At 46.7% G+C, this 23,095-nt stretch overlaps 2 protein-coding genes across 3 annotated transcripts; both read left to right on the top strand.

The window, feature by feature from the left end:
- The first annotated feature begins 2,552 nt into the window (after positions 1–2,552).
- Positions 2,553–12,999, top strand: Lrrc55 (leucine rich repeat containing 55). 2 transcript variants are annotated; one of them, XM_013346063.2, is made up of 3 exons: positions 2,553–2,868; positions 4,235–5,258; positions 8,967–12,999. In XM_013346063.2, the coding sequence occupies exons 2-3, from the start codon at positions 4,559–4,561 to the stop codon at positions 9,200–9,202; spliced, it is 936 nt and encodes a 311-aa protein (XP_013201517.1). In that variant the 5' UTR covers positions 2,553–2,868; positions 4,235–4,558; the 3' UTR covers positions 9,203–12,999. The 2 variants fall into 2 exon arrangements, with proteins under 2 accessions (XP_013201517.1, XP_005346746.1); XM_005346689.3 differs by having other exon boundaries at positions 3,776–5,258.
- Positions 13,000–21,912: 8,913 nt separating this feature from the next.
- On the top strand, positions 21,913–22,152 carry LOC101980854 (TSC22 domain family protein 1-like). The gene has a single exon (XM_013345843.1). It carries the CDS (start codon positions 21,913–21,915, stop codon positions 22,150–22,152), a length of 240 nt encoding a protein of 79 aa, XP_013201297.1.
- Positions 22,153–23,095: the final 943 nt, after the last annotated feature.

The following is a 23,095-nucleotide window of genomic DNA, read 5'->3' as shown; positions in this document are numbered from 1 at the left end:
GGCCTCCAATGGGAGTCAACAAAGCATGGCACTTCAAGTCAAGGTAGGATCAAGCTCCACCCCCTGAATTAAGGCTGGGTAAGGCATCCCAGCTTGGGGAATGGGTTCCAAACAGCCAGCTCAGGCACCAGGGACAGGTCCTGATCCCACTGTTTAAAACCCCACAAACAGAGCAATCTACACAATTGTCACACATCCAGAGGGGTCTAGGTGGATCCCACATAGGCTTCCTAGCCGTCGGTCCAGAGTCAGTGAGATCCTCTAGCTCAGGTCAGCTGTCTATGGGTTCTCCATCATGACCTTGAGCCCCCTGGCGTAAGTTGGTGTCTTAATATCAGAGCATAAGCGTGTGTAAATTGGTTGTCATACTGCTGTGTACTAGATGCTGTAAAAGGTAAAAGGTGAGCTTGAATCCTGATAGACAGGATGTAGTCAGGTGACCTAGAGAACTTCTTAAATGCCCAGAACCTATATAAATCCATACTTCTCTAGAATGTCATTTTGTTTCCACCCTAAGGCATGATATCATTTAGATGCAGGAAGCTCCAGGTGAGCACACTGAATGCATAGAGTCATTGAATGTCTATATCCATCTGCGTGTGTGTGTGTCTGTGTCTGTTTGTGTCTCTCTGTGTGTGTAGAGGCCAGAGGTCAACCTTGGATGTCATTCATTACTTAGAAGTTTTTTGAGACAGCACTGGGATTCCAAGCTTTTAACTTGGACACTAAGGATAGAACTCAGGCCCCAAGCTCTCATGGAAAGCATGTCACCGACCGAGCCATCTCCCCAGTCCTACCTCCATTTCCTAAGATAGAAACTACCATCTTGTCGATTATTTAGCACACAGTAAATATTCAAAGCTATTTTTTTAAGGAAAAGAATTCAAATGTGGTGATTGTTAGCCAACAGCATTTGGGAGGCAGGAAGATTGAGAATTCAAGGCCAATCTGGACCACATAGCAAGACCCTCCTGATGCCAGGGTGGGGGGCAGAGAAGAGAAGAGGAGAGGAGAGGAGAGGAGAGGAGAGGAGAGGAGAGGAGAGGAGAGGAGAGGAGAGGAGAGGAGAGGAGAGGAGAGGAGAGGAGAGGAGAGGAGAGGAGAGGAGAGAGAAGGGAACGGGAAGAGGGAAGGGAGAGGGAAGGGAAAAGCCAGCTAGTTATTTAAACCAACTAGTCAAGCCAATTTGTAAATGCTGAACAAGACACTTGCTCAAGGAAAGAGGTATTGAGATATTTCACCTTCATGTGAACTCCAAGTAGAAGGTGGGAGGATGATCTCAAAAGGAACAAACAACAAAAGGGATTCCTGGGGATCTCAGAAAGAAGAAAGAAGTATAATATTCTTTTCTCATGTGCAATATGTGCAGTAAACATACATGTGTGTCCACGTTCATCTGTGTAGGGGCACATGTATGTGCGTATGCATGTGGAGACCAGTGATGTTAACTTGTACATTGAGGCAAGGACTCTTGTTTGAACCAGAGCTCCCAGTTTATCTAGTCTCTCTAGCTAGTTTGCCATGGGGATCCCAACTCCACCTTCCATGCACTGGGATGAAAGGGAGACAGCCACAAACGCTGGGCATCTACACAGGTACTGAGAGTGGAAACCCCAGTCTTTGTGTTTGTACTACAAGGTTTTTACCTCCTGGGCCACTGCCCTCACCCAGGATGGTAATACTCTCCTGGCCATTTCTATTCCTAATGATGTGTCCAAGCTTCTGTGAGGCCCAGCTACCCTCACCTGAGCTAGTCAGCTGTTGCTTTGCTTCCCAAGTGCTCTCAGATCAGCTGGCACTCCAGCCAAAGCTCCTGGACCCAGAGAGTTCATGGAGTAAGGACTTAGATAGAAGGAGCACAGAAAGAATTTACCCATAATCTTCCCAATAAGCTTGCATCTAGTCACCTGGTGCTGGGAACCAGATGACACTCAGACCTGGAAATAATGCAGAAATAATACAGCTAACAGAAAGTGTTTGCCCATCAGGTGAGCAAACACTGAGAATCAACCGGGTTTCTTTCTTCTCTTCATCCTTATTCTTGGCTTCATTGTTCTCGCCCATTTTGCTTTTTTCCATCCAATTAAATCCCTTTCTCTTTAAATTTAAATTATGCTCTTCTAACTCTTTGGGGTCTGATGCACTTAAAGTCTCTCCTTGCTCCATCTAAGATTCCACGGCAATGCTCTGCCCACTCCATCCTTTGCCCATGAATCCCCATGCCTTCTCTCCCCCTGCTGTCTCCTCTCTCTTAACCCCATCCTAGGACTGCCTGCCCTCCTCTCCTTTCTTCCCTTTGCCCTGTCACTAGGACCCTGAGGGTGGCTGTGAATTCACCAGGAATACTTCATTCTCTCCTCTCATCTTGATGGGGTCTACAGCCAGTTCTCCTGTTGCTCAGAGATGTGGAGGCAGTTGCTAAGAGACAGAGAAACGTCATTACCTGGCCCTCGAGGAAAAAAAGGGAAGCGATAAAGAGAGAGAGGAGGGAAGAGAGATGGCGGGAGGGGGAAAGAGGGAGAGAGGGAGGAGGGAGGGGACGATCTGGCTCTGGCGGAAGCCACACACCAAGGCAGCCTCAGCACCAGCTGAGTTTCCCAAGAGGCATTCAGATTCTGTGAACTTTCTAAGCATCCTCTCTCAGATTTCCCTTCAGCATAAAAGAAGGGGCACAGGGACCACAGGACAGGAAAACGCAGAAGATGCTGGCCTGGGATCCAGGAGACGTGGAAGAGGAAAGTCGGGGGAGGGGAAGAGCCCAGTAGGCAATCTGTTCGGAAGCTAGCAAGCAAAGGAGCGGGGATTCCAGGATGAGGGAGGCAGAGCCGTTTGTCTGCTGCAGATTGATGTCTGTGTCCTTGGAACAGAGTGAGTAGTCTCCCGAGGGCCTGTGGGAGTATAGCAGGAGACCCTGAGGCTGAGAAAAAATAAGTCTATATGAGGGGGCACCGGGGTGATTTCCTGGTGGTGAGACTGATGCTCCGAAGCAGTGGAGAACAGGGTGGGAGAGGACCGAGGGAAATAAAGGGGTGGGGGTTGGAGGGGCAAGTGAGGACAGCAGGTGGGTAAAAGAGAAGCTGGGGCCACGGAGGGTAAGGGATGAGCAGTGGGGTGGGGCCCTGGCGGGATGTGGGTCTCCATCCCTTTGCCAGACCAAGTATGTGTGTGGGCTTAAGAGGGAGACTGGGAGCTGAAAACTGGAACATGAAAGGATGCTGAGGTCGGGGCTGTGCTGCGCTGTGAAAGATGCTGGGGGCACACTGGGGAGGGGGCTCTGCAGGAGTGTGTGCAGAAAGAAGCTGGAGGGAAAACTACAAACACGTGAGAGTGTGTGTGTGTGTGTGTGTGTGTGTGTGTGTGTGTGTGTGTGTGTAAGAGAGAGGTTGAAAGTGTTTGAGAAGGGTATACAAACCACCAGAGCTTGGATGCATGTTTTTTCTTAGGGAGTTATTCAGGGTGGGGTGTTTGGTGCTCACCAGGGTGGAGCTATGAGCAATAGAAAAGGAAAAAAAAATGCATCCAGCTCAGGACAGAAAGCTGGGAGGATTTCAGGTCAGGTGGATACGGATAGTAGGTAATTGGAGGCAAGGCTCTGCGTTCCCCGTGGTCCTCGTCTGAAAGACAGCCAGTAAAGAACTTTGTGGTTGGGGACAGATAGGTTCAAAGAAGAAAGAAGTGAGAAAGAAAGGCGGGAGGTAAGACAAAGGACCTAGGTAAGGGGACAGGGATGTAGGGACGCTCGGTTTCTTTGCCTGAATGCTTTTCTTGTCGACAGAGCGGTTCTGCCTCTGCCTGCTGAGTACACAGCAATGGTGACAGATTGAAGACACAGAGAATGCTTTCCTAACTGACCCCTACCTGAGCCTCCGGAACTCATGGCTTTTTCCAGATCCAGTGGCCCAGACAGTGGGTGTCACTTGGGACTTAGCCCTCTCTGGGCAGCAAATAGCAGCCCTTGAAATTCCAGAGGCCAATGAGACTAAACAGCCAGGCTTTCAGGAGGCCATGGGAACACACTTCTCCAAGGCCCCTTCCAACACCACTGGCCCCAGGTCTTTTCTGAACTCATGCCCACTGGACCCCCAGGAGAAGCAGCCTCTGGAGATCCAGGTGCAATCCTGACCTCTTAATCAGTCCCAGACCTAGGGCAGAGCGTAAGCTCTCTTAGAAGAGATGCCAGGACCTTTAAAGGCCGTCTTTCATCTCTCTCCACATCCTCCCTCCCACCTCTCAGACACAGCACCAAGAGGAAGCATCCAGCAGTCATGGGTGACCGGGCCACAAAAGATCTGCAGGGATGCTCGCAGGACCTGCTGACAGCTTCATCTTTGTCCCCCTCATCCCCTCAGACCCTGGGGTGTCTCAACTGAGTCCTTGTTCCCCAGACCGCACAAAGGGACGTCCTGTGGATCTTAGGAAGTCCTTGGGTGCTTAGAGGCTCCCAAAGAAGTCTTAAGCCATGATGGCACTCTCTCAGAAGCCCCACCTTCCCCGACTCAGGCCTCTAATGTAGCAGCCTCCCTGTACCTTGACTGTTGAACCGAGGGACACAGCCCTCATGGGCTCCCTACAGCATTGCTGCTGCCAGCTGCCAAAGATGGGCGACACCTGGGCCCAACTTCCCTGGCCCGGGCCTCCCCACCCAGCCTTGCTGCTGGTCTTCTTCCTCTTGGCAGCTGGGGTGATACACTCTGATGCTGGTACCAGCTGCCCAGTCCTTTGTACCTGTCATAACCAAGTCGTGGACTGCAGCAGTCAGCGGCTGTTCTCTGTGCCCCCGGACCTGCCAATGGACACCCGCAACCTCAGCCTGGCCCACAACCGCATTGCAGCCGTGCCGCCGGGCTATCTCACATGCTACATGGAACTCCGAGTGCTGGATTTGCGCAACAACTCCTTGGTGGAGCTTCCCCAGGGCCTCTTTCTCCATGCCAAGCGCTTGGCGCACCTGGATCTGAGCTACAACAACCTCAGCCATGTGCCAGCTGACATGTTCCGAGAGGCTCACGGACTGGTGCATATCGACCTGAGCCACAACCCCTGGCTGCGGAGGGTGCACCCCCAGGCCTTCCAGGGTCTCGTGCATCTCCGAGACCTGGATCTCAGCTATGGTGGCCTGGCTTTCCTAAGCCTTGAAGCCCTGGAGGGCCTCCCGGGGCTGGTGACACTGCAGATCGGGGGTAACCCGTGGGTGTGCGGTTGCACCATGGAACCCTTGCTGAAGTGGCTGCGGAATCGGATACAGCGCTGTACGGCGGGTAAGGGAGGTGACTGGACTGGTCATGGGAGGGAGGGTTTGCAGAAGTAATGTCTCCCCACCCCCGCCAAAAAATGGTAGTGATAGTGTGTACCCTCACCTTTGTATACCCCTCTTTTGTTCAGCAAGTATTTGTTGACTATATGGGACACACGCTGAATGCTAGAAAAATTCATTTGCTAAAGAATTAGATTCCCCTTGGCTGTATGGTACCTATGATCCCAAAGAAGACACACAGCAAGCAAAAAAAGGGAGAAGTTGGTCATTGGTGACATTTGCTGAACTTTTGCAGAATGAGCTGAGACCCTGGCTTATACTATCTCAGAGAACCCCCTTTTTTATTGTCCCCATTCTACGGGTGAAGAAGCTGAGCTGTAGAACCCTAAGAAGGCTTGCCCACAGCCACTCACTGAGAAATTGGCAGAGCCGTAGATAAAAACACATTCATCTGACTTCTACTCTACCTCTCGTCAGTGCTGAGAAAACCCTGAAAGAAACAATCATGACTAATCCTATTTATTTTAGTACTTACTATGTGCCAGGCCTTATTCTAAGCATATTTCATGTGTTGGCTCCTCTTATCCTCATAAGAACCCTAATGAGGAGGAAACAGGAGTACAGAAACATTTCGTAGCTTGGTCAGAATCACACAACTACCATGCGTGGAGTAAGGACTCAAATCCTAGCAGTCTGGATGTTCCCTGGCCGTACTGTTAGGAATCAGGTACTGGACTAAGTAACCTGCTCTGGGCAGGCTAAGCGGCCTTAGTGGAGTCTTCAAGGTTTATGCATGGGGTGGGCATCAGGGGAGAGGGACCGGAGACAGTGTAACTGTAGAGTCCCAACCAGAGAGTGGGCTGAACCCTAAGTGGCTAGCGTCATGGAGGGTTGGGTCCTGGTCCCATCCAGTGGTATGGAGACCTGTCCCAGAGGGCAGTCAAGTTTAGTCATGGCCCCAGTCACCAAATGCACTTATGGTATAGCACCCAGTCTTGGCCTAAGTACTGGGCATCAGAACAGGAGGAGCTGCTGGAGCCCCATCTCAGGAATTCCCTAGAGCCTAAGTTCAGCATACTCGGGGGGGACAATGCTGAGTGAGGCAAGAGAGAGAGGACTGAGTGGGGAGCCCGAGACTAAAATAACTTAGGGGGGCTGTGGGTCACGATTCCAGTGTTTCCACAGAGCTGTGGGAGGAAGTTCTCCAGTACCAAAATAGCTGGAGACTGAGAAGGGATGATGGTGGGGACCAGGATGGGGAGGCTGCCTAGAGCCATCTCCCTACCAGCCCAACCTCTCCGCAAGCTGTGCCTCCCTCTCCCTCGTCACTATTGGCAGAAAGAGCCTTCTGGGGCACGCAGCTCTCTCATCACAGTAGGGATTCCTCTTCTGCTGAGATCTCTGGGGGCCTGGCTGCCCTGCAGAAAGCCTGGCTGCCTCAGAGAGGAGATGAGACCAGCCCCAGTCATTGTAGACTTATAATACATCAATTCGGGCAAGAGACCTGAGCTCTCAGAAGGAGTGGAAAGTGCAGTTCCCATATACCGAGGCTTATGTATAAACGCAGGCCAGGAACTCAAACCTTCAGGAGACCAGGAGACTGGAGAACCTCAAGTCCCAGCAATGTAGCCTCAGACATCACTGCAGGTTGGACATCTGAGCTCTGGAGAAGAACACTGCTTGTCCTTAGGCCCCTCCTTCTCCACAGAGGACCGGTTACATTTCCTTTTAGAGGCCAAATCTTGCCAGAGTACATAGACCTGGGTGATGCCATCCCTTTAGACATTTTTCATCACTTCCTCTCTTTTCTCCTAGTGAGATTCTCCTGTTACCTATGCTGGGAGACAGAATTCAAACATAGACTTGAGAGAGCTACTGGGGTACAATCTGATTTCAAGACTGATCTCTTGATTTCCAGAGAACTTTGTCAGCCCTCAGCCTCCCTTACCTGGCCTGTATTGTCTACTGCAGGTTTACATAAATACACAATCAACTCTGCAAGTTGATATTGTCTGGTTTCCAGCAGAGAGCTTCTCGTGAGTCAACTCTAGACATGACCAGGACCTGATCAGAGTCTAAGGTCCTGTGAAAACAGCCTACGGGGATTGACTCAACCCAGGACTTGGGGAAAATTGCATGTTTATTCAAATAAAGAACACACACACACACACACACACACACACACACAATTTCTAAGACTAACAATATGGATGTATACCCATCTGTCTAAAGGATCAATCCAGGCCATCACTTTGTTCTTTGCCCTCAAAACCTCTGTAATGACTAGGTAGCGCTGACACAGCCTGTATTTTAAAAACTGTAATTTTTTTAAAGCCTCACCTTGACTCACTTAGAAAATTTAGATCGGATTATTCCCTGCTTATAACAGTGACACATGAGGGACAGAAGGGGAAAGATAAACAAGATTTGAACAAGGCTAGAGCTCAATTAGTATTTTCATCCTGACTCGGGATTTAGCTCTGAAGCTGCTGCCCAAAGCTGAGGTGAAAATGCCTTGGAAGACCACACTTACTTCCAAAACAGACTGAGGTTAGACCACTGACAACCATCGTGCATTTGTTGAAGTGACCCTAAGTGATGGTTCCACAACGCTGGGGGGGAAGGCTATCGCATCAAAAGAGCAGCTTCAGCCCTCAGATGTCTGAGTATGACACCTGAGAGATGCAACCCTTTTCCTAGTGCTTAGTATGCCCCAGAAGCTTTTGTGTGCTGTAACTCTCTGGACCCTGAGTCCAATTGCAGAAGGCAGATATCACGATGATTGTCACTTGGCAGATACAGGGGGACTAAGTATGCAGAGTCACACAACTGATGAGAGCTGGAGAGAGTCACACTCAGGTGATAACGCCAGTGGCCTCGCTCTTGACTGGATTATCCGGAGAAAGCTCATGAGTTAGTTTTCATACAAACAAGACACGAGGCTTTTACATTAAAGTCCCACATCTGTTCAAGAAAGACCCGCTGAGTGCTTACTACAAAGGGTTGTTGTTCTGAGGCTGCTGTGGGAGAAGCATAGCTTCAAGGGAGGAGAGACAATGGTAAAACCATCAGGTAAGGACACCATAGGGGACAGCAAAGCAGAGCAGGCATGCTAGGGAATGCAGGGGATGCAGGTGTGCGGTATTCCCAAGGGAAGGCATCGCTAAGCAGGTTGCATTGAACAAAATCACAAAGGAAGTGAGAGAGGGAACTCCACATAGGCTTAGAGGAGAATCTTCATCACAAGGGGCAAATACAGAGGTCTCCCTTCCTAACTAAGGGGAGACATGCTTGGGGCCGTGGAAGAGTGATAGAGACATACGCATCGGGAGCAGAAAAAGCTAGACAAAATAAAGGGCTGGGGAAGAGTCCTCGGCACCCTAAAGGGGCTGTTGGCTTCCTCTCTGTGTGAGAATGAGAAGCCAAAAGAAGGTATAGAGAAGTAAGTGATGTGTCCAGATTTCAGGCTCCATGTGTAACAAAACTCCCGGATCCACCATTGGAAATAATTACAAGACTTCCCACAGATAACCCTATGAGCAGCCTTTTTCCACATCTATAAAAATAAGCAAAAATGCTTTGTGGATTATTGAGGTGATGAGTGTATTTGAGGCACATGGAAGAAACCCAGTGATTCTCTGGAAGGGGCAGGAGACTCTCTCATCCCTTCTCACCCACAGGAGCCTTACCCTGCCTGGGTTCTGTATTGCAGATTCTCAGCTGGCTGAGTGTCGGGGCCCCCCTGAAGTTGAGGGTGCCCCCCTCTTTTCACTCACTGAAGAGAGCTTCAAGGCCTGCCACCTGACTCTGACCCTGGATGATTACCTCTTCATCGCCTTTGTGGGCTTTGTGGTCTCCATCGCTTCCGTGGCCACCAACTTCCTCCTGGGCATCACGGCCAACTGCTGTCACCGCTGGAGCAAGGCCAGCGAGGAAGAGGAGATTTGACACTGGTGCCTCTCATCCCTCCATGCTGCCGCCACTGCTGCTGACCACTGCACACCTTGGATCACGGTGTCCTGGCCGCTTCCATCACAGCTCAAACAATGTTGGGAAACCAACCTTGTATGAGCATCTTATCCACCTTGGGCCCGGCACTGTGCTAGCACCTGGGAATGAAAGACAAATCCAACCCAGTCCCTGCCCTTGAGGTACTTACTTTTAGTAAAAGAAAGCAGTTCCAAAACACCCTTTTATGGCAAAATGCCAGTGCTCTGAGCACAGTGTTAGGGAAGCCTAGAGGAGAGTCCATCGTCTGTGCCTCAAAAAGCCCAAGAAGAATTGCAAGAATGATCTGCTAAGTAGCTAGAGAAAGGTTGGCACAGCAAATGGCAGAACACACAATGCAGGGAATGTTGAGAGCCGCTCACTATTCCTTGTGGCCTAAGGGTATAGAGGATGTGTAGACAAAAGCAAAACTTTCCCTCTGACAGCCGGTTTTTCAGTCCCCACGGCTGCCTGCCATTGCCCTCCAGGAGTGCGATGCCTCCTGTGCCAGCTCCTTGACCTCCTCCTGCTAGCAGCTTTGGGGTGAAAGGACCTCCCAGTGACTTCCTTGATGGTGAGATCCCAGAAAACAGGCTGAAGGTAATGACCCTCAGCACCCTTCCTTCTTTCTCTCCCTGTCTTTGCCTCCGACTTAAGGCTTGTCTTCAAGGAGAAGGCAGAAGTCCCCACAACAGGGGCAGCAAAAGTCTTGGCACCCTGGGATCCCAACTGTGTAACTGTTCTTTCCATGGTGCTTACACCAAAGGAACTCACCAGGAAATTGCACTGTAAGGCTCAGATCCTAGCATGTTGATACCCAGGGCAGGAGGACAAAGCCACCGTATTCACAACCATGGGACTGTATGTCTTTTCTTCTAAGCAGCTCACTCATTTGAGCATAAAGGAAGGAGTGCTATTAATTGCTGATTCTTGCTAGTGTCTGCAGTGTGCTAAGTTTCCTTTCACACACACACACAGCTCTCTCGGGGATTTAGTGTTCCCATTTTGCAGATGAGGTCACCAAGCTCAGAATGAAAATAAGGTAACATGCTATGTCATGATCAAAATACAATCAGTCTTCTCCACCACAATTCTTTCTAAAGCTCCATAAATTCCTATTCAAACCATGCTAATGAAGTTGCTGATATGGACCAGGTAACTCCTCTGGGCATGCTTATGTTTTCTGATTCATCTTTTTCCATTCTCACTGACAGAGTTTTTACTGTTCCCACTTTGTAGTTGAATTTAGTGTAGAAAGCTGGGCGACTTATTCAGCTTATCTGTGCAAACAAAGAATATGGTCATTGTCTCCACAGAGGAAATCTGTATCTAATCGTAGAAACCAAGGACTCTGTGGAAACGCAATCCCCACCATCTTTGCTGTCGTCTTCATCTTCCTCATTCTGTGTCATCAGCTTTCACCATGGTCTTCCCTGTCTCCTTGGACACTGGAAAGGCCAGGGAGCTTCTTTTGCACTCCTCTCCTTGACTTCTCGCACTGCGGTGTGGGAAACTAATCCAAACACTGGCTTACAGATAGGAAAGGAGAAGTGTGGGATTGAGTCTAAATCCTTCCTAACGCTGGACTCGGTTCTGCCGTGCTTCTCTTTCCAGCGTTTCCTTGAGCATTTGGGGGAAAAGAATGTCCTGGAAGCCTGCACAACAGAAGTAACAGAACCCTAAAACTCAACAGTCATTAGCACAATAATCACAAAAACCAATAAAAGGCAGTGAAGCCCAGCTGTGTCCAGATTGTGCTCACAGTCAGGCTGTGCCATCCTCTAAAACAGAGGCAGCACCAGGGACAGCTAAACAGAAGACACCACCTTAACCATGTACATCGCTAGAACTGCTGACTGTGTTGACAGTCACTTTTTCAAATAGATCTATGGAAAGCAAGAGCTGTAGCTCCTACTGTGGGTTGTGTTACAAGAGAAACAAGGCATCTGAGAAAATGATAGGTGAGATCCTCAGTAGAAGATGGGGAGACGTAAGGCCAGGTCTTGTTGGCAAGGCTGGCTTGAATGAGAATAAAAACAAGAGCTTTCTATCTTACTCCAGACCCAGCAAGCATCCATCAACCACCTGCCAGGTAGCCCTAAAATGCTTGGGGGAGGAGATTATGCTTCTGTCTCATTTGCATTGATCTAATCAACCAAAATAGGCCCCCAGCAACTTCCCGCCTCACTCTTGCTTATACCATCTAGGCCAGATTTCTGCTCCTATGAAAAATAACAGAACTATGTCCTGTTCTCTCTGTGGCCCAACTGTGGCCAACAATGGTGGACTTCAGCTCCCATCCACCAGTTAAGTTTATCACCTACAGTATTTTTAAAAGGAACTTTTAGAAATAGTATTCCTGATTTAAAACAAAATCATTTATTTTTCCGTAGAGGAACACCATGCTCACTTACAGTAATCTCCTGAGCACTACTGTTTGCTGAATTATAGTTAACATATTTTAAGATATACTACTCTGTTTTGCATAGAATTAGAACAAGACAAGACACCAAATGCCTCCTGAGATCAAGTGTCCTTTCGAGTGGCACAATTTGATTTCCATTAAGGGCAAAGACTTCTAAGCAAGATATATATGTAGAAAATGTCTCTCCAACTTCTAGATAATCCCCAGTTAACTAAGGCACAAGAAGGGAGACATCCAGCCTCCGTACCAACATGGAGTTCCAGTCCTCCCACATTCCTGTTCAGGCTGCTGTCATCACTAAGTGTCTAGAGAAAATAAAACAATTCTTGTTGCAAGTGTTTGCATATCCTGGTAACCACAAACCTATTATTATGTTCCCATGACGTTTCATTTAGTTTTTTCCACACTGGCTAGCATGCGTATGATGGGTGTTTGTTTGTCTGTCTGTGTATCTGTGGTCCACTTGTGTTGGTTATCTGCTGACTTGAAGAATATTCCTTTGGAACTTGAGTTTAATTTTTGGACACAATCCACTCAGCTATCAGGTTGATACACAAATATGGACCCTACCCAGTTGTCTGGCTGCACAGGAAATATGAAAAGAACCAATGTTGTAACTGAAGCAATTTAGTGAACACCTGGCTCCTTCCAACTTCCCTCTGTCCTCCTCTATCCCCTAGAAGTTTGCAGAAGTTTCCTTTATGCTGTGTCTGAAGATATTAGGTCATAACTAACCAACAAGATTATGGTTGTCAGGGTCCAGACAAGAAAACTGCTCCTTAGAAAAGATCCCAGGTCCACATCACACCATTTTGGACCACGTATCCTCAAGAAACCACTTCCTTTTTTCATTCTTACTAGGATTCCCATGGAAGCTTGAGGAACTAGGTTGCCCAGAGATGCTGTAGAGTTTCATGGTCTCAGTTAAGGACTTGTTGTAATGGAGTTGGAGAGTTTAGTACATGCATTTCATCCCAACCTTTGGGAAAAGCCAACAGCTGCATTTCTCCATAGACATATTCTCTCCCATTCTTTTCAGTTGTAGAAGAGCACAAAAAGATACTTTTGTTCATTCCTCAAAGCTAGGAAACCTTGTCTGCTTTCATGTACCCAGAAGGAGGCAAAAGGAAGTAAGGGAGACAAGACCCAAGGGCGTTTTATAAATGACAGTGCTGGCCAGGAGCTGGGTCCATAAACCTCTCAGTTCTCCTAAGCCTTGATGTTTGGTGGTGGGAGGGTTGGGGAGGAATAGGGAAGATGCCAACCTTTGTATGGAAATTATTTTATAACCATGCACTTTTGTAACTGGAAAGAATTTTCATAAATGTACATTAATAATAAAAAGTGTATAGTTTAACTAATTTTTCTAAAGAGTTGTGAAGAGGAGGGAGGGTGGAGGCAGAAAAAAAGAAAGATAGAAAGGAGCTAGGCAGAACCAAAAGAATGTGTGCCAAAATATACACACAAAAGGTCTATGGGGGGGGGGAATAGATGAGAATAATTAGGAGATGTGCCAGCCATGGAGGGGCATGTGTGGGAGGAGTAAAGACACATCACAGAAGCCTATTTCTACCAGGAAAAGAAAAAAAGAGAGTACATGCATTTCTTTATGCACATACCCCCTGTGTGTAGGCATATTTTGGTATCTGAAATTAAACAAAGCAGAGAACATATGTTCTAGACATGTTGGTGTTTGCAGTTTGGGTCATCCATAAAACATGCCAAGGCAAGTGGGAGTGCTCGCCTAATTAGCAACACTGAGAAGCATGTGCTAGGGAGATGGCCCATGCCAACCACATGGATAAAAAGACAGCAACGGATATGCAGGTAAACTTACTGTGCTGCTGCTGCTGTGCTAAGCACTATGTGTGGGTTCATTCACTTAATTCTCAAGAACCCAAGATAAAATCTAAGTATAGTGGTCCATGCCTGTAATCCCAGTACTCAGAATCATGACAGCCTAAGCTATATAACAAGACCTGATCTCAAAACAACATAAAGGAAAAAGCTAAATCCTATTATCATAGCCACATGGTATATAGAGAAACTTAGACCTGAGATGTATCAGATTAATTTTAGGGAACTGCAATCTCAATCAGAAGCAAGCCTTCAATCACAGAAGCCTTCTACTGTGACTGTCTCCTTGGTATGCATGGAGGATTCCAAGATGCCCCCTCTTGCATATCAAACCCCACAGTTGCTGAATCCCTTGGACGCATGCTTTCTTCACATCTTAACCCACCTCTGAATTATTATCTAATACAGAATAAACACTACATAGTCACTGTAAAGTACGGCAAACAGGATGGAAGGAAGTCATCTATTCAGTATTCAGTACAGAAGCAACTGACTTTTAATAGTTTTGACCCTTAGTTGGTTGAGTCTAGAGATGGGGAACCTGCATATTGAGAACACCAGCTCTACCAGGTGACAGAAAATTGAAGAGCATGGACTGGCAAGATGGCTCAGCAGGTAGAGGTGCCTGCCTTCAAGGCTCAAGACCTGAATATCTGATCCACAGGACCCACGTGATGGTGGAAGGAGAGAACTGACTTCCACAGATTGTCCTTGGACCTCCACATGCATGAGTTGCACATGCACACACACACAAATGAATAAATAAACATATATAAATCAGTGTGATATAAGAAGAACATTGAAGTATGCTGAGTAAAGCAACTAAGTTGCTCTTTGCTTTAATAATTGCATTTCTCCAGTCAGCTTACTGTATGTAAGGTATATAACAGGTAACCCTAAAATGTCAACAGAATAAATATTTGTTCACTAGAACATTTAGCACAGTAAATACTTATTACTCATGTCATTCCAATGCCTGTCAAAGGCTCTGCTCCACACAGTCATTCAGAGACCCAAGATCCTTCCCTCTTGTGGATCTCCTATTTTTGATACCTCTTCTGAATCCTCTGCATTGTGGAAGAGCTCCAGAGAGATTTGAAAAGTCAGAGCTGAAAGTATTGAAGAACAATTCCAGCTCCTTACTTCAAGGATATGGACTTTCTATGCATCTAAAAGGCAAAGAGCAGACTTTGGTTACCATCGCCAGTTTGTAAAATGGTCTGCAGTTATTTAGACAGAAGTTTCTGTCCCACCTGGTCCCACAGCTGTTCAGTCCCAAAAAAATACACAGTCACCAAATACCTGTTTCTGTTTCATCTACACAGCACAGACAGCTCAAAAGTAGATCACCTCTCTCACCATAAGGCCTCCTGGCGACCCAGTGACCTAGGAACAACAAAGGAAGGTTATTCACCTACCAAACCCTCTCACCCTACATACTCCCAACACACGCTGGCAGCATAGGATCAGAATAATAGCTCGTTAAAACTGTAGTTTGGAACAAAGGAGTCACGCAGAATCTTTAGGTCTGTTACAATTATGGAATCCTACTGAGAGAGCATCTTAGAAAAGAGCCAGCCTCCTGCTGGTGCAAGTGACCCAGCCAGAGATCTGTTTTAGGTCTCCAGAGTTAGAGTATTTTTGAAACCAGGTTTGTGCTTCCTAGGCAATTTACTTCCTTAAAGAAAACCATATAGGCATCCTCCTGAATATTAACCTTCATCAGGCGATGAAAGGAGACAGAGACAGACCTACATTGGAGCACCGGACATAAATCTCAAGGTCCAAATCAGGAGCAGAAGGAGAGAGAGCACGAGCAAGGAACTCAGGACCGCAAGGGGTGCACCCACACACTGAGACAATGGGGATGTTCTATTGGGAACTCACCAAGGCCAGCTGGCCTGGGTCTGAAAAAGCCTGGGATAAAACCGGACTCTCTGAACATAGCGGACAATGAGGACTACTGAGAACTCAAGAACAATGGCAATGGGTTTCTGATCCTACTGCACGTACTGGCTTTGTGGGAGCCTAGGCAGTTTGGATGCTCAACTTACTAGACCTGGATGGAAGTGGGGGTTCCTTGGACTTCCCACAGGGCAGGGAACCCTGATTGGTCTTCGGGCTGAGGAGGGGGGGACTTAATTGGGGGAGGGGGAGGGAAATGGGAGGCGGTGGCAGGGAAGAGACAGAAATCTTTAATAAATAAATAAATTTAAAAAAAACAAAAAAATAAAAACAAAACAAAACAAAAATGCTAGTAAATTTTGCTCTACTAATTTTCTCTAAGTTTTCCATTTCAACATATGTATAAAACACCCTTCCAAAAGGTGTTTTCAGGCCCACCTTGGTGTTCTGTTTTCCTCCTCCATCCGTCTCTCTCCTTTGCCTCTCAACACTGCAATCATTTGAAGCACTAGTTAAGGAGGGAGCATACCTGTTCTTAATCCTCTCCAGCTGACTAAATAACTTTAACTGGCTACCTTGTAGTTTTAGCTCCTTTAGTTCCAGAAATACCCAGCTTTTCAGCATTTTCAATGCCTTGTTTTTCTTTTTTTTAACTTCTCTCACACTTTTCATCTCTTCTCTTTTTATTCAGTAAATGTTACTTGAGTATTTTAAGCTCTTGCAAACTAGTTAAACTATTTAGAAAGCCATTTTGGATCCACTTGATATGAATCCACATCAAGTTATACAACATGGGACTCCATGAAGATAATAAAACATCTAGTTGAATACAGTCATGACAAGAAATAAGGGGCAAGGCCAGTTCAAGCTCCCTCTCTGAAGAGCGGAAGGAGTGAGAGTATGAGCAAGGAAGGCAAGACCATGAGGGATTCACCCACTGAGACAGTTTGCCTGAGCTAATGGGAGCTCACCAACTCCAACAAGACTGGGAGTGAACGAGCATGGAAACAAACTAGTCCCTCTGAATGTGGTTGACAGTTGGGATAGACGGAGGGGGCATTGGCAGTGGCACTGGGATTTGTCTCTACTGCATGTACTGGCTTTTTGGAATCTTATTCTTTTTAGATGTATAGCTTGCTCAACCTAGATGTAGTAGGGATGGTCTTGGACTTTCCACAGGGCAGGGTACATTGTCCTCTCTTAGGATTGGAGGGGGTGAGGTGGGAGAGTGTGTGGAGGGAATGGGAGTAGGAATTTGGATTAGTATTTTTTTAAAGTGATAAAATAAAAGAAATAAAATTAAAAAGTGGAAAAAAGAAAGAAAGAAGGGAAGTAAAGAGGAACGGACTACTGAGCTACAGAGTGAACCTGTGGCATTGAGAGGGTAGAAGGTCTACCAAATGGCTGAAGGGATGGCTCAGAGGGTCAGTATGTTTGTCACCAAGTCTGACAACCTGATAAATCACATGGTGGAGGGAGGACACTCACACCACACACACACACACACACATGCACACACACACATGTACACACACACAATAAATTAATATGAAAGAGAATGGGAGAGAGAGAAGAAGAGAGAAAGAAAAAAGTAATGAAGGAAATAGAAAGACTACCACAGGGAGGGTCTACACTGACATAACTCACAACTGGGTGGGGAGTACGATTTGGCTTGCAGGGAAAGCATTGCTGACCCCCATTTCCAACTTACTGAACCTGGACAGCAAAGTTCATGGCTTAGAATTTGCTATGAAGAGCAACCTGGCATGAAGCTTTCAATGATCCTCCTGCTTCTGCCTCCCAAATGCTGGAATTACAGGTGTGTGTCACTATGTCAGGAAATAAAACTGATTTTCTTTTTATAGATGCCAGTGTGACAAGGTTGCAAGAAAAAGAATATCAGCAGGTGTCTCTCCCACTTTACGTTTAGTTCATGAAAACCTTCAAGAGGACACGGCATGAGTCCTACAAATATACTAATGTGGCTAACATTTGCAATATTAAGGGATCATGTTCCTATAGCTAAGCCAATATTACCCTATGTGTACATTAAAACCCAAAGATCCCTGTATATGAAAATTAAAACCCACAGCAATTAAAAGACTGACACAACAAAACTATCTGGCCAGGGGTTTGCTTCCCCTATAAAAGGTAATATGTACTTTCATTGACTCAATAACATTGACAAACCTTCTGTGTGAATGCAAGGGAAACGGGTTCTGAAGGGGTGCTGGGGTTATGAACGGAGAACTTCGGGGACATGTTTTGATGGGGGGATGTGATTTTGAGACACTAGATATTGAGAGAGAGCACAACAGAATAATTAAAAATACCTCCCAATGTTTCTTTGTTTTTCCTTCAGATACACTCAGAAAGAACCAAATGCGGAAAAGATAGCTTAATTCTATTTTTAAGAATAGGACCAGCAGATAGTCAACAATCAGTAAATTGGGAAATTCCAGCAAGTCGTTGGAAGTGGGGCAAAGGAAGCAGATATACAAACAAATGCACAATGCCAAGGAACAGCCCAAATCTGAGCACTCAGAGACAGGGGTGGAGAACGTGGAACAGAGAGCTGTGCTTCAGACAGAGGACAGTGTCACTCCTGCTGTCCCTGTGGGCTCTCGCCTGAGCGCGCAGCTCCAGGGGTGGGAGTTTGTAACAAACACAGCGGTGATGTGCCGGAGGCAGAACATGATCCCGAAGCTGATCACGGAAGGAAAGTACAGCATCCCTCAGCTGTAAACAAGGAAGAAAACTCAGGAAACACACGATAGCTGAGACAGGTTCAATGGTGTTTGAAGTAGAAATATTATGTTATATAAAGAAAGATGAGAACAAACTTCTTGTCTCAACCAAGGAATGATAGTTACTTGGGTGATTTGGTCCTCTCAGCGTGACAACTGTGTAAGAACACAAAACCACTATAATTTCTGTACCACACAAAACTCAAATACCTACAATATCTTGTTGATAATTTATCACCATTGTGGGAGGCAACCACTAATGAGAAATACGGAGCATACACTAAGGAGCCATACTGCCTGGGTTCAAGTCCCAGCACTGCCCCTTGCCAGACATGTGACTTTAAGCAGGTGATGTCATCTCTATGTGCCTGAGTTTGGCTGCTTGTAAATGTAATAGGATTTGGTACCAACTTCCTAGGTCCTCTGGGAAGTGTAAAGGAAGCCCCAAATGGAAAGAACAACGCCTAGGCAGAGTGATATTCAGTCAGCAGCAGTAGCTGTTACCATCATCCCTCTGGGAAACAACTAGAAGCTGAGAGATGTCTAATTTGCCTAACATCTGTAATGTATGAAATCCAGGATTTTAAGCCACATCTGTCTTTCACATCCAGTGTCCTAAACTCCTTCCCTGTCCCAGAGAGGTCATATTAGCAACCTATGCCCAACCTGGGACCTACAGTTGCACCTTTAAGTACTTGTGTGTCTGAATACTCTACTGCCCAACTGTATTGGGCTGGTCCTCTGGATCAACTTAAACTTAAGGAAAGGATAGGAGAGAAACTGAGACAGTTCTTCACCTGGTCCAAAGTAGGACTGGCAGCTTTTACTGTGTGCTCTTGGGAGCCCTGATCTACCACATAGCTCTCTCTCTGTCCCTCTGTCTGTCTCTCTTTTTTTCTCTGTCCAAGTATGTGTGTGCACACATGTATATGCATGTCTGCATGTTCACGCACTCAGGTGAACCTGTGTGTGTATGTATGTGCAGACCAGGTCAACCCTGGGGGGTATTCTTTAGGAACTGTCCTCCTTTATTTTGGAGGTAAGGTCTCTCTTTTTTTTAAATTAAATTTATTCATTTATGCTACATCCCCACCACAGTTTCCCTCCCTTCTCTCCTCCCATGCCCTCCCCCACTTGCCTTGGACCTCTCCCAATCCCCTCTTCCTCTGTTTTTGTTCAGAAAGGAGCAGGCCTCCGACAGGTATCAACAAAGCATGGCATACCAAACTGAGGGAGGACTAAGCTCCTTTCCTTGTTTTAACGCTTGGTAAGGCACCCAGAATGAGGCACACATTCCCAAAGCCTGCCAAAGCACCAGAGACAGGTCCCACAGTAGACCAAGCTATACAACTGCCATACATATGTAGAGGGCACAAGTTGGTCCATGCAGATTCCATAACTGTCGGTCCAGTGTCTGTGAGCTCCTATGAAACCTGATTAGTTGTCTCTGTGGGCTCCCCTTTGATGACCTTGACCCCCTGGCTTGTACAGTCTGTCCTTCCTCTCTTCCACAGGATTCCCGGAGTTCGGCCCAGTGCTTGGCTGTGAATCTCTTCATCTTCTTCCATCAGTTACTGGACAAAGGCTCTTTGATGACACTTAGGGTAGTCACCAATCTGATTACAGGAAGTGGCCAGTGCAGGCCACCTAGTCACTATTGTGAGGAGTCTTAGCTGGGGTCATCCTTGTAGACTCATGGAAATTTCCTTTGCACAGATTTCTCCCTGGCCCTGAAATGCCTCCCCATCAAGACATTTCATTCAGTACTCTCCCCATCTCTCCTACCCACAACCCAACCCCTCATGTTCTCATTCCCACCTTCCCCCAGTTTACCCAGGAGAACTCATCTATTTCCCCTTCCCAGGGAAATGCATGCATCCCTCTTTGGGGCCTTCTTGTTATTTAGCCTCTCTGGAACTGTGGATTATAGCCTGGTTATCTTTTACTTTACATCTAATATCCACTTATGAGTACATACCGTGTTCGTCTTTCTGGGTCTGCGTTACCTTACAGGTAACCCATCCATTTGCCTTCAACTTTCCTGGTGTCATTGTTTCTAACAGCTGAGTAATACTCCATTTTGTAAATGGAGATAAGATCTCTCACAGATCAAGAGCCAATTAGATAAGGCTGACTGGCCAGTGAGCCCAGGAGATCCCCTCAATGCTCTGATCTTAAGTGTGCCATTACACTCTAGTTTTTTAAGTGGGTTCTGGGGTCCAAACCCATGTCCACATGCTCAGACAGAAAGCAAGCATTTTGCAGACTGAGCCCTCTCCCCAGCCCACCCTCGATACAGTAAGTTTCATTCACATGAAAGTTTACATAGAGAATCCACACAGAGAGGAAAAAGTCCCAGTCATTCAAATGATTGGGTCAGCTAAGACCAACTTTCTTACCATCACCTGACACAAGAAACATTAACAGATACAGCTAGAACAGTCTACACCCAGCCAGCCTCTGGCCTCATCCATGAACAGCCTAAGAACTGTTTACCCAAGCTAGTGACAATCATGTATTCATTGCTTAAGCCTCTGTGTTTAGGGCTGTTTGTGGAGCCACAATATAAAATTTAAATTCACGTGGACAAAAAAAGAATATCAGCAACATAAGATTAAAACCCAGAGTAGCTATCACAATCTAGACAAAAGCCACGTAGTGGGTAACTGCCCTTGTTCTAGAATATAACCACACAGATTTAAGTCCATGTCCTACCACTTATGAGTTAAGTTACTCAATACCACAATTCCAGGAAGACATGGCCTACCTGATAGCATCGTGGCAGTGATGCAAGAAAATAATCCACATTAATAAACTCAGAATAGCACCTGACACTTGGTAAAAATTCAATGTAAGGCTGGCTTCCGCCTTCGTTATGATTCAGAAGATGCTGATTGTAAATGAGTCAAGCTGGCCCGTGCAGGGAACGGGTGCAGTCCTATGTCCTGCCTTCCTAAAGGGGGCTGCTGGGAAGCTCTCATTTTCCTTTGCCTAAGGAAATTCCTGTGTAAAACATTAAGTGACCTTGACAAGGACAACAAAATTAACAGGGATGAGGAGATGACAGCCCTTCTCACAGTGATCACGAAAAGCACTGGCATCTCCAGCAACTGCGCAAAATAGCGTTATAACAGAAATGGATCATGCAGGCAATCTTGTCCCCCAGAGGAAAAGTGATTTTCAATTTGGGCTCAGAGTAATAGGTGACTTCTTCCATGAAATGAAGTCTAAAACTCTCTCACACCCTCACAACGGTGGAAGCTATTGAGCTACCAGAGAACGTGAACTCCAGAAACAAGGCAGCAGCCTCGGGAGGCATAAGTACAAAACTGAGCCAAAGAGAGCACTACCCAACCATAGCTTTGATGGACAGAGAAGAGGAAAGCCATCCTTAGAATAAAGGGAATGGCTAAAGTTTCCTTTAAACTGATGCTAAATGGGCAATAAAGACGTTCAAGGAAGAAAAAGACACGGACAAAATCAGATCTCGGAATGTAAGAGCAACGTGAAACCCATCTGGGCAGAATGGAATCACTAGCCACCGCCATGAAAATTCTTGCTAGACTTTGGTGGGAGAGAAGTGGGGACTGCTTCTTTTGGACCTGTTGTATACCCTGTTTGGTTACATCCAAGATGTGCAGTCCATCATGGGCTGGAGGTACAACTCAGCTGGCACATGCTGAAGCCTTGGGTTCAGTCCCCAGGACTGTGTAAGACTAGCCTGACAAGAGCAAGCTATGGATCTGGTAAAAAGCCATTTGATGTATGCAGTTAGAGAGGAAGCGGGAGTTCTGAAGGGGAGGATCAAAGAACTAACAGAGAAAAGCTCCCAGCTGGAGCAGGGGAGCAATCTGCTGGAGAAACTGGTCAGTCCAGAGCAGCTCACCCACACTCAGGCCCAGCAGCAGACTGGCTTCCCTCCAGCCACAGGGGCCACACAGCCCCCTGCACAGCCAGCACCCTGGGGCTCAGGATGAACCCCCACAGCCTGCTGTGACCCGCACAGAACTGGCTGCTGCTGTCTGAACTGAACAGACTGAATAGATGTGCTAGCAAGAAGCCACCTCCTCTCTCACCTGTTTCATTGCTGTCTACAAAAGAGACGTGAAACGCATGCGCTGTTCGTGTTTTTTCCCCGGTACTAAGCGCTCATATGCTTTTTGTCTTAAAGAAATGTACCAGTCGAGTGAATTAAAGGTTTGTCAGAGAATGTGCATGGATGTGTCGTGTGCACTTGGTAGATGTCTGAGGAAGGGTTTGATTGGTGCCGAGGAGTTGTGTGCCTTTTCAGCCCTGCCCAGTCACCCACCCTGCTTCCAAGAGCTCTGGGGTTTGCCAGTATGGGACTCAGAGGTGGGCTGCTCCTGGATTTTGTATTCTCCTCTCTTTCCCTTCAAGAAACCTGACAGGCCATAAATAAGACTGCCATGAGGGAGGAGACAGACAATCCACAAACTCACAGCTGTCACCAGAGTTTATAAAATGCAATAATACTGTCCCTCTTTCCTGAAACATCAGAAGACACAGATTATTAGCAACAAAATGGTAGCAGGTAGCTGGTAGCTGAGACCTAGGTATTGTCATTATGAAGGTTGTTTTGCTTATTGTATGTTTGTGTATGTGGTGTAATGAAATTGTACCATAAAGGACTGTAACTACTGTTTAGGTTGTACAGACTGAAATTCAGATGTTACATCGGTTGTCTGAAAATGAATGGATTGTCCTTTCTAGAGAGAGCTATACAAGAACTGCTTGATGACAAAAACCATACCTTAAGAAATATTGAGAATTTGGCACCATTCGTCACTTTATCTGATATGAAATCTGGCTTCTTGCCGGGCGATGGTGGCGCACGCCTTTAATCCCAGCACTCGGGAGGCAGAGGCAGGAGGATCTCTGTGAGTTCGAGACCAGCCTGGT

The sequence above is a fragment of the Microtus ochrogaster genome, chromosome 4 (genome assembly GCF_000317375.1).
Source record: "Microtus ochrogaster isolate Prairie Vole_2 chromosome 4, MicOch1.0, whole genome shotgun sequence".
Taxonomy (NCBI): Eukaryota; Metazoa; Chordata; class Mammalia; order Rodentia; family Cricetidae; genus Microtus; species Microtus ochrogaster.
Note: the sequence above shows the minus strand (reverse complement) of the source record. Positions and strands in the feature narration are given on the sequence as shown.

Bases quoted from the DNA above. Each gene is read 5' to 3' on its own strand.
- Lrrc55 (XM_013346063.2), top strand. From the start codon at position 4,559: ATGGGCTCCCTACAGCATTGCTGCTGCCAGCTGCCAAAGATGGGCGAC. The intron at 5,259-8,966 runs GTAAGGGAGGTG...TCTGTATTGCAG, and splicing joins GATACAGCGCTGTACGGCGG to ATTCTCAGCTGGCTGAGTGT.
- LOC101980854 (XM_013345843.1), top strand. From the start codon at position 21,913: ATGGATCTGGTAAAAAGCCATTTGATGTATGCAGTTAGAGAGGAAGCG.